This window comes from Podarcis liolepis, assembly GCF_965112155.1.
Source record: "Podarcis liolepis genome assembly, chromosome: 1".
NCBI lineage: Eukaryota > Metazoa > Chordata > Lepidosauria > Squamata > Lacertidae > Podarcis > Podarcis liolepis.
The window spans coordinates 62,044,894-62,057,000 of record NC_139554.1 but is presented as its reverse complement, the minus strand read 5'-3'; the positions used below and the strand labels follow the sequence as shown (position 1 = coordinate 62,057,000).

At 38.9% G+C, this 12,107-nt stretch overlaps 1 protein-coding gene across 5 annotated transcripts in view; it reads right to left on the bottom strand.

The window, feature by feature from the left end:
- The window catches only part of LUZP2 (leucine zipper protein 2), a 326,571-nt gene that overhangs the window by 1,003 nt on the left and 313,461 nt on the right, over positions 1–12,107 (bottom strand). For all 5 annotated transcript variants that reach the window (XM_083464752.1, XM_083464751.1, XM_083464749.1 and 2 more), the window contains one exon: positions 1,342–1,422. In XM_083464752.1, the coding sequence (XP_083320878.1) occupies positions 1,342–1,422 (81 nt within the window). The remainder of the gene's footprint in view (positions 1–1,341; positions 1,423–12,107) is intronic.

Sequence of the window (12,107 nt, the reverse complement as noted above, 5' to 3'; positions counted from 1 at the left end):
GGGACTCCTGACCGTGTCACACATCCCAGCTGACCAATCAGAATGGCTAGGGGGTGTGGCTGCTTGCTGTTTAAATGGTGGCATGGCCAGAGGGCGACCTCCTTTTGCCTCCCATTAACCTAAATATTTGTGTCATTGTGTTTATTATTCTAAGGAAACTGTGGGGCCCGGGCCTCGCCATGCAAGTAAGGGGTGGGAGAGATGAAGGGGGAAGGAAAAACAAACACCAGAGTGAGGAAAGGGTGTTTAGGGAGACTTCAGCCTGTAACTTCAGGTGTAATTTCAGCCTGCAAAAAACATTTTTGTTTAGGTAAGCTCATCCAGACATGTAAAATGGTGACGTGCTTTAATTTGGTTTTAGCTTATCATTGATTTTAATTATTTTTGAATGTTGATATACTGCAGCTGTTTTTAACTTCTTCCTTTTTTTTTTTACTGATAATTGTATTATTTAATCCTTGCTGCAAACAGCTTTGAGGTTTCATTACAGTCAAGTAGTATGTAAATCTTGTGGAATAAATAGCTTGTAAACAGAAGAAGTAATTCTCAATATCAGTACTCATTGGAAGGGAACAGCTTTGCAAACCTTATGCTTTCTAAGAAAATACATCCATCCTCTTAATTTTTACATCATCAAGGTCAGAAGGCATTGGTAAAAATAATAATAAGAAGAAATCCATATAGCCTGCATTGATAGCACCAAAGTGTCCTGATGGTTAGTTGAAGTTGAGGGAAATATAAAATATTTCCAAGATACAAAACATATAAATGTTCTGGATCTTCCAAAGTATTGGAGATCTTTGTATTATGTCCTATCTTTTCCAGGATCCATGCAATTTTATACCACATATTATCTGCCCTTTAAAGTCTCCTACGTTTGTGCTATAGATATTCTGACTGCTGCCAACAGCTTTGTTTTAAGTTCCTTAGAACATAATCATTTATTATGACCAGCCCGTATATTTAACAATGAAAGCAGTGAGGTCATTTCTATAGCAATCTCTATGCTAGTCAAAACCTCCTGATATACATTAGACCAGAAATCCTTTGCAAGTGGGCACTCTCATCACAGATAGAAACATGTTCCTCATGCACCACATCCACACCAACACACTAATGCTAGTCTTGGGGTCATAAGGACATCTGTTTTGGAGTGTGGTGCCGTCTATGAGAACTGTCAAATGATCGTCCCTGGGTGTCATTTTTTGGAATGCTTTCATTAATTACTGCACTCAGACATCTCTCAGAATGCAGATGTTTCAGAAAGGAAAACAACTGAAGAAAACAAATCTTCACATTTTATAATTTGCTCAGTATTTATAGAGACAACAAGATTAGCACCTGCATATCTGGGTCTGTTTCTGCCACCTTTAGCTGAAGAGAGGTTGAATTGTTCTGGTTTCCTAAGCAAGTCTTGCCAACCTGAAAAGGGAAACCATGGCATCGTGATTCAACCAATCAATCATAATTTGTATCTCAGTCCAGTAGTGTACAACTGCAAATAATGGTCCAAGAGTTTCTGAGCACATCAACCCCATATCTTTTGTAACATTTGAAGATTTGAGTTAGAAATGTATCTCGGAAAGGTGCAGCTGGGTGGTGCTCTGGAGCACATTTTCAACAAGTATGCAAATAAGAATTTCCCCTTCAAATATTACAGAACAGATATGAAAACATGCAGACCCATTATTTCCTGTAAAAGAGTCTAATTCATAGCATTATCATTATGTCATAATTAAAATAATGGAAATTATCTGTGGCAAATAAACAGGAAAACTCTCAGAGAGGAACAGAGTATTTAATTATTTTCTTTGCAAAAAAAATATATTATCCACACACATTTATTCGTGTTATTTAATAAAAGTACATTCTTGTTTCTCTTGCTGAGATAAAGAGTGTTAATTGGCAATTAACCGCAGTGTGGAACTTCAACCGTATTAGAGATGCAGGGTAGCTGACTATTTCACATGTACAGTTTCATGTTCTATCTTTCTATGGGAAATCATTTGAATCTGAACCACACTTCTCCCAAGATATTTAGAATGTGTTCCTGGGGTGTATCAAAATATCAAGAAGTTGTCATAAATAAGCAGTGACTTCCAAGACACCTAGTATCATCAATTTTTGTGATATTTTCAAACATATGTAACATTTCATGCAACAGGACAATTTTATGCAAAAAATACTTCCTGCATTCTTATTATAAATGTTCTAAATACTCCCCACTTAGGTCATAACTATATTAGTGGCAATAGTGGGAGAAAGAGGAGTTTGGGGGAGGAACAGGAAATAAGAAAGGAGAGGGAAATGGTGATTGTGAGAGCAGGCCCTGAAATAGCGCTGTTTATAATATTACATTGTTTATAATAAGTTGGGAATTGCTGATTGAGTTGCAAAATCATTGTCACATGAAACAATGGCCATTAACTTTGATGGCATTTAGAGAAAATCATGGAGGATGAGTTAAAACAGTGTTGGCATCCTACTGTCTTGGGAGACAATGGAAGAGTGTGCCTTTGGGGTTAAAGTCAAACCACTGGACATTTATAGCACCTGCTGTGTCTGTAGAGACAGATAAGGGAGAGACATGTTTTATTGCAGCTGGGGCAGAGGAAGGCATCCAGTTTTACTGCTACAGGTGCGCCATGGCATTTCTTTTTTTCCTGCACTCCTCCCAGCAGTCATTCCTCCTCTGGTCACTGCTGTGGATACATGACCTGACACTCTGTCTCCAGGCACTGTGATTGTTCATGAGTTAATGGCTAATAGTAATAGTGACTTTACAGAGACTCTTAAGTCTGGAGTTCAAGAATTAGTTGTTGGTAGCAACAACAGGAGAGAGCTCTTGTCTTTATGTTGACCACTGTGAGAAACAGAATGCTGAACCAGCTGAACTACTGCTTTGACCCACTAAGATTTGGCAGCATGTGACCCATAGATGAAACCCAACTGTCTGCCATCCAGTTAGATTGCTGTTGGCCACCACACAAGCAAAAGAACAATGAAACTGCAGTCTTGCCTCCCATACTATTCTTATTTTTTTGTAACTGTAGGATCAACTTAGCTTGAGTAATCTGCACAGAAGATTTCCAACTGTTCACATGGGGTGTTCAAGAGAAAACAAAGTTTCAGTTTTCCAAAGTTCCTTGTTGTGAACTTCAACAGCCCATCTTCTTACAGAAGACAGCATTCAAGACTGGACCACCAAGCAGCCTATCGGTCTATTTGCAGCAGAAGTTGAGTCACAATATGTACAGAAGCAAACAACCCAAATTACACATCTGCATTTCTTGCATGCAAGTGCTCCACTCCTTTTGATAGCATTCTTTTTGTCTTACACCGATAGATCAGGGATCTTTCATAGGGATTATAGTTCATGTGTTTTACAAAATATGGAACAATTAAGTAAATACCGAAACATGTTACAATGTAGGAAACAGATTTTTGTGTGTGGATGTAATAAAAAAACCCCCACAACCATATAGTTTTTACATAAAATGTTAGAAGCAAAGAACAGGATCCCTCCCACTCTCAGCATGATTTCTCATCTTGGCCCCTTTGGAGCTAGTTACTGTGGAAACAGGATACTATGCTGAACATACCACAATTCTCAAACCACCATGTCTTCCTCCTCCTCTCTCTTGCTATGAGTGCCTGGAGTATTGACAACCTGTCAGACATACCAGCTGCTTTTACTTATGAACAATAACAATAACCCCATCAGTGTCAATTGGCAGAGGCAAAACCAAAATATAATGCCAACCCAGAGTTGCATAGTTTGGGAAGGAGTGATAGTTCCATCCAAAGTGGAGTGACTAACAGCCTTGTGTGCAATCGACTGTGCCATGAGCAATGTATCCTTTCACATATGGATAAGCATTTTTCTTCTTAGATGAGATATAAGGTTTATGAAGCAGGTCTTGATCTCATCCAAGTTAGGCTGCCACAGCCGCTACTGCTGAAGCTACACATATATAATAATTCCTGTTGTTTTGGCTCATCCTTCCATTCTCAGACATCCTTCTGGCTCTCATACATTGACAATATCTATCCATCTTAGAGAACTGGTCTGATACTTCACGGATGTAAGTTGCAAAACCCTTGAAATCAAATGATAAGAGTGGACAAGATATTCAACCAGGGCAGCTGGGTGGTGTTCTTTCATTCCCTCATCTAGGTAGTTTTGGTTGTAGGTGGACCAAAATGCCTTTCTCCATTCCATTGCCTTATCCACAGGCAGAGAAAATGGGAGAGGAATTTCAGAGAAAGATGGTGTAAAATAGGGTTAAAAGGGATTAAAAATTTGCCGACACAGTTTACCATTGATGTTCAAGGCAGTGGTACTCCTCCCAGTGGCCAAAAGGCACCATTTTTGTACTCCAGCATGTCCCTGGGAGCTGGAAGTTCAGGACAGAGAATTGTGCACAAAGGCTACAAAAATAAGATAAGCTTCTTCTTCTTCTTTGGTGATCACTCGTAGCCAAGTAAGATTGTCTTCCATAAACATGGTTTTAACAATGAGTCCATAAGTTACTATGGAGGCCAATTCTGGATCCACACATCCTTCCACAGTGGGGACGTTGGTTTCCGGGTGGGAGTTGATCATGGTGTGCATTTGCCAAGCGTGCCTTCCTCTTAGCACGTTTCTCCCTTGTGTCCTGAGTTCGAGTGTCTTCAAAGCCCATGACACCTTTGGTAAAGGCTGTTCTCCAACTGGAGCGCTTGCAGGCCAGTGTTTTCCAGTTGTCAGTGTTTATACTACATTTTTTTAGATTTGCCTTGAGACAGTCTTTAAACCTCTTTTGTTGACCATCAGCATTACGCTTTCCATTTTTAAGTTCAGAATATAGTAGTTGCTTTGGAAGATGATCATCAGGCATTTGCACAACATGACCAGTCCAACAAAGTTGATGTTGAAGAATCATTGCTTCAACACTGGTGATCTTTGCTTCTTCCAGTACACTGATATTAGTTTGCCTGTCTTCCCAAGTGATGTGTAAATTTTTTCGGAGACACCGTTGATGGAATCTTTCAAGGGGCTGGAGATGGCGTTTATAAGTGGTCCATGTTTCACAAGCATATAGTAAGGTTGGTAGTACAATAGCTTTGTAAACAAGCATTTTGGTTTCCCTGCAAATGTTCCAGTCCTCAAACACTCTGCAGTTCAATTGGGAGAAAGCTGCACTCGCAGAGCTCAGGTGATGCTGGATTTCGGCATCAATGTTGGCCCCCAAAGGTGTCCCTTCAAAGTTCCCTTTTCCAATGTAGACCCTCCAAGGTGTCTTGGACATAGTTTATCACTTTCCTTTGTACAATAAAGGAGTTTCTCCTAATTTGCTGGTAGAGGCATGGATCAGTTTCAGAAGGATTATTTTCATTCCATGGATTAGTCTCACTTGCCATGGATAACTGAAAAGACAAGGCTAAAACTGTAAACTCTGTGGAAAACCCATGGCCTGAATCTGACCCATTAAGCCACTTTTGGTGCCTACCGCCCCCACTTCCATTTTGCATTAGCCAGTTTAGAATCATCAGTGACATCCAAAATCACATCCAATATCACATCCACTTTGATTTTGGGCAATCACAGCAGGCTAAATGGAAGTCCATTGTGGAAGGAGAAGTCCATTGCATAAGCAAAATGATGCCATTGGGTGTCACCCTCTGTACATACCCTAGAATGTCATTACTTTTAACCATGCCCAAGAAGGGGATATTAGCAACTAGCCATTACAATAGTAACTTAGATATTCCAAATCCAGGGAGGGTTTATTGTGGAGTGATATTACCACTGCCTTGTTCAAGCAAGCAGGCAAGGCCACCCACTCTCGCAAGGAGGCATTAGTCACTTTCCTGGCACAGTCAGTTGTCCCCTCCCTGCTTGTTTTATCAGCCAAGAGGGGCAAGAGTCCAGAGCATAAGTGATTTACCTAATCAGTCCAAGCACCTCATCCACATCTTTGAGCCTTAGTAACTGAAACTCATCCAACACAACAGGACTAGACAGTGATCTGGACACCCCATGAGATTCATTTGCTGCGACAGCAGAGTCAAAACATGGTTTTATTATAGTTCAAGAAATATGTTCAACAGATATTGAAGTAACTGCCGGTCAGCATTTAGCCAAATACCAAGAATTAGCACAAATTAAGTCAAAGCTGCATGATTATTTAATTCCAACAGTTATATTGCAGCATTTCACTGGGTGCAGGTGTATATTATAGCAATTCAGAGAATGAATAACGTAAGCATCTTACAGGCTACTGATAATTGCTACTGTGTAGTATCAGGAAAGTGATTTAACAGAACAATGAGGCTATACATTTCTAAGGCCAAACAAGGGGACTTTGAAAGACAATTTTACTAAGGTATTATTCATTACTTTTGGAGGGCAGCTCTATTGCTGAACACCTGAACAAAACAAAAGGACTCATAAATGTGTCTCTGTATTATTAAAACAATAGATTTTGGGACTCTAAAGGGGTCTATTCCATGAATGTAGTAGCTTTAATATAATGAATATGGACTTATTTCATGCTGATTATACAAATGACATTGCCTCAAGGCCTCACCCATGTTTAATGTGCTGGCATTTTAGGTCATCTTATAACTTTCTCTCTCTCTCTTTTGCTGGACTGTGTACTCACTTCCCTGTGTGTATAGAAGCCAGCACACCATAAAACCCTGCTTCAAACATGCACAAAAAGCTTCAGGCAGCAGCATTGCAATGCTTCTCTGAAAGAAAGAACACAGAACTACATATTCAATAAAGATAGGGCATTGCACTACTGGTGCTGAACTGCAGCTGGTAAGTATCACCCCAATACCGATTTTACAAATACAGTATTGTTGTGAACAGGGATTTTCAAAGGCTTCTTTGAGTTGATGAGGAGGTGAGAGTTTGTTTCAAATTAGTCCTAATATAAATGAGATTAGCCAGCAAAAGCAAGCTCACACCTCTCACTGAGTTTGTATACATACTTAAGGTATGTATATAAGAGGCTCGTTTACAGTTATATTTTGGGAATGATTCATGTTCTTATGTAGCTGCATTGTTTTACACTTTCTGCATGTCCCGTGATCATATTATAAAGTAGTTGTGTTCCATGTTGTAAACTGAACACTGCTAGGAATAGTTTTTTTAAAAAAAAAAATCCAGTTCATCAATAAATATTTTTTTTTTCTGTGGCGTGTGCAAACTTTTATTCTGAAAAAAGTTTGAGAACCACTAGTGTAGACTCTACTGTGCTAGATGGACCAATGATCTGACTTGGTGTCTGATAGATTCCTACGTTCTTATGATAAAGGCTTTTTGCCACAATTTCCCATGTAGAGACAGACTTTCAGTTGAATGAAAATGATTTATTTATTTATTTAATTTTTTTAGAAAATGAAAATGTACTGAATCAGGGCAATACCAGAACACAGAATTACAATTGCATTCAAACACAACATCTCATCTTGCTTTCGTGAGGAAAAGGCAGAAGATGCATTCTACTCATGTGTTTCCCTGGTGTGTGAAGGGAAAAGGATATGGTCAGCAGTCATGCCCTTGATGCCATGCATGTACAAAGAATTTCTTTCTGAAGATGTGAGGGCTGTGTGTGGAAACACAAGGAGGTGGGGTTATTGGGATGTAACCACATGCCAACAATGGGATGTGTTTACTTGGCCTCAGCACATTTCTTCCTTGTGCACCAGGTGAATGCATGAGTAAACATTTTTAAAGGCCTTAATTTATTAGGTCTGGTGTAAAAAAATGACATGGTGCTACAGTGACTCCATGTCCCATTACTCTCTCCAGGGCTGGATTTAGGTTTGATGAGGCCCTAAGCTACTGAAAGTAATGGGGCCCTTCATATGTCTAGCTGTCCTTTGTTAACAACAAATTGTCGCTGTTTTTTGTGTTGAATATATGCTATATGGACATAATTTATGGTCCATATATGCTATTTATGGAGCTAATAGGTATCTAAAGCCATTTGCACATGCACAATGTAGGCACCCTATATATAGAAATGAGCAAACCTGCGATATTTTAGGGAGCAGGCTAGCAGGCGGGGCCCATCATAGGAGCCTACACAACACAAAACACTGTTGCTGTATGTAGGTTTTATTTTATTTGTTTTTTATCTTATATTTTGGAAATGCACATCCAGGTTTTTTTTTTCCTTTAAATTTTTTGGGGGCCCCCAAGAGAATGGGGCCCTAAGCTATAGCTTGTTTAGCTTATATGTAAATCCAGCACTGACTCTCTTCTTGTAATGTCTAATACAAACAGAAAGTGGTTGGACAACAACATGAGGGGCAGCTCCCCAACCACCTCTCTAGTTGCTGGGCAGGCCAAAAGGTGCTGACATCACACCCTGCACTGTATGTGTTTGAAATGAAATGAAATGAAAAGAAATGAAAAAATGGAGTAACAGCAATAGCTCTGTGTCTCTTTATAAGATAACCCTTTGGTGAAAGTAATGATCCTCCATCAGGCTTCATCTCTTTCATAAGGGCATCCAGGCTTGAAGAAAATATAGCTGCAAAAGTTCGTTTAAACTCTTCTTGCCTATGTGCACTCTTTGGGATTTATAGGGTGAGTTTGCGCTTTTTCTGTCAAAGAATTTCAATGTGGACTTTCAATCTCTATAGCATGGCATGAAATGAAATTCCACAACACTGCTTGGAAGATTAAGGCCATGATCTCTGGATAATCATCTTGCTTCTCTTACTTAATATCTACCTGCAAGTCCAAGTTGCTCAACAAATGTTTCAGAGTCAATGTTGAAAATGGGGTGATATATTTTCATGTGGCTGTTCTTATTAGCTCTACGTGGAGTGACAGACAAATAAAGTATGTGGGAGTTAGGGCAGAGAGGATAGCAAAGATGGATGAGTCTGTATACCCGAGAGGCCATTGTATTAAGCAAGGAGGATACAATTCAGTGGAGATGCATGGCTGACATGAAATTATCTTTGGAATGGCTGCTCTTGAGAAGGGAGGAATTATGTTATTTTAAGAACCAAGGTACTGAGTTATATTGCACAGTAGGGAGAAGCAACAACACTCCATTATATGCAATATTAAGGCATTTAACTAGGATAATTTAAAACAAAAAAACAAAGTAATCTGAAAACAAGTCATTCCTTCCCTCAAGAGTTAAAAAAGAAGTTACATCTCTGGGTTACAGTATGAGATAGATTAGTGACAGCACAAATGAATTTAATATCACCAAGGCCACAGCCCTTTCCTTTTTCATCGAGCCAGCAATTTTGTTTTTCCTAAAGTTCACCTTAAGGAGGGGGGGAGTGGCTGCTTATGCTATCAATTTATAGCCTAATTAGAAAGTGGAGTTCATCATTTTTAGATTCATCTTCGTTTTGTTTTACACTGGTTTTAAGGTATATGTTTGTTTCTTGGTGTAAGTCCTATGAATTCCTTTTGTAAAGGAAAAAGAAAAGTGATAAACAAACAAACAAATAAATAAATAATTCTGTCCCAATGTTGAAAAGACTTTCTGCATACTTATGCAAATCAGGGTGGAATCAACATACATATAAAAACCGTACTGAAAATGCTTTTTTAAAAAGCATTTTTAAAAATACATTGCATTTTCCATAAGGCTCACCATCGTCATCTAGTGTCACATTGTATATTGCATTTAAAACTCACTTAAAACGTCTTATTTGAAGCTCTATAGCTGAATCCTAAGTTAGGATGAGCAGACTTTGTTCAGGAGCAGTCCCATTTCCCCCCCTCTCTCTGTTTTCCTCTCTCTGTTTTCTTCCTCTCTTTTATGGCTTGATTAAAGTCCCTGGTTGAAATGAAGAACCAGCTAATCTATTTCCTTGTAGACTGTGAATTTTTAAAAACTATCCATCCCTCTATCCCTCCATCCCCATATAAAACACCAAAACATGCAATTAAGGTAGCATTCATCAGAGTTCTAAATTACAGAGGACCAGCAGCAGATCAAATATCAAAATCCTTTTTCTCTGTACTCTCAGCAATACTGGTTTTCAAAAGGCTAGTTCTGGCAATGAAGTAACAGGAAGCTTATACCCTGCATGTATGCTTCACTTATGGAAGAAATATGACCAGAACTAAATAATTGGACCTCAAATTAACAAATTCACATTATCAAACTGGCCATTTTACAGATAGCTAACTTCCCCCAAACTCAGATTTTAATTAATCAAGTTTTAAAATATCTGTAATATGGAGCTTTGCAAGGCCAAGGGCAGCCTGAGCAGACAGGATTACAGATGCTTGATAAATGGAGCTAATTGGTGTTGCATCTTTATAATGTCACGATCCTTTAAGTCATTTCTGTGTAGACTCTGCACTGTAGTGCTCTCTTTTGTATCTATGAAATACAACATAATAATTAGAATTTATCCTTGTGGGGGAAGGGGCGGGGGTGGAGAAATGATCTATTCCATTAAATGTATCTCTGTTTCCTGCTTCCCCTTTGTAACATCTTCTTCTCCCTGAACCCTGTTAGTAAATGCCATGGATTGTGGGCAGGCAAGTAAAAGTTCTATCAGCCATGCTTTATTGAAATGTCAGATTGGTCCTTACTTGCATTTTTAATATGGGGGAACAACACTGTCTTGACTAATGCTTACATTTTGTTGTTGTTGTTTACTGAATCAAATGTCAGTAAAAGGAAAGCTTAGGTGTTCAAAACGCAATGATGTTGACAGTTTAGGACTACCAAGTGACTGTTAAGGAAAAGTAAGTTTATTTATTTCTGCGTTTCCAAATGAAATATGTATGCTTATGATGCAATGATCATCCTCTTTATACAGCCACTAGAAAGAGAAAGAAGTGAGGAAATTGTGAAGTGAGATATTAAACTACCTAGGACAATCAGAGGCATGGCTCCTGCCTTAATACATTACTCCTTCTTGATCAGTTTAGCATGCTGTTTGATCAGAAAAAGTACCTAGATGCGGAAACTCAAGTGATGAAATATGCAGCTTGATCAGTAAAGTATGTAGAAACTCAGCAAGTTCCAGTAGGTAGCTCAGCCAGTGAATTATACAGCAAAGCTAGGGAAGTACCCAGCTGGGAGCATAAATTATGAAAGTGGCTCAGTCAAGTATGCATCTTCATTAAAAGAATTTGGGAGGAAAAAATAAAATAGTAAAATTCAGCATGTCTCTTGGCTATTAAGTTATGCAAGTGGATATGCAAACGGCAACAATGGGACTACAAAGGTATTCAGCTAAATCAATGAAGCAAGACTCTGCTTAAGAAAACGGCACACTGCAGACCTGCCTGGTCTCATGCAACTTGTTTATTATGGTCGATGAAAACGGAGCAGGTCTAAATTATAAGGATTCCATAGGCTCATTAGAAGCTGGGAATGTATTTTTTCCAACTTGAAAGAAAAATGAAAAACCAGAATAGGGCTTATTTACAATCTTCTCATGCCACCTAGAAGTTACTCATACGTGTGCTTACTCCTATGGAAGATGTGCAACAACAAAAATTGCTCGTTGACCAGTCTATGTGAAAAAGAAACACTAGCCAGACCATCAATTTTCATTCATTTTCAAATGTAACCATGTCTTCACCCTGCACAAAGTGCTAAAGGATTGTTCAGTGGTGTATGTTGTGACTGGGGGGTGAAAGTGATGTACGGAGGACCATTTTAAAAGCAAGGAACACTCTGGTGTGCTCCAATAAGGTTCATGTTGATATGGTTTGACCCCCCCCCCCGCACCAACTCATACCAAGTAACAGATTAACCCCAATATTTTAAGATTTGTAAAGTTCTTGAATGGAATTGGCACGGGCCTGAAAGTCTTTGCTGTATTACATCTGAGATGGATGTTGATTCAGCAAGCTTAGAAGTTAGAAGTATCTTAGAAGTTAGAACCACTAAACCACTTACTTTGTGAAAGCACTCCTGCACCTTCATAAGTCATATTGCTAACTCTCTTGGGATGAAGTAGTGCGTCCCTGTGTTTTAACCCTTATTGACCCTTTAAGGGAAACAGGGAACAACTGAAGTTTAGGCCAAAAAGTTGGTCAATCTCAAATAAGATTTTGTCAACATCCAATTTTCTCCTCTCAATAAACTGTACTGAGCCAAATAGCCAAAGGT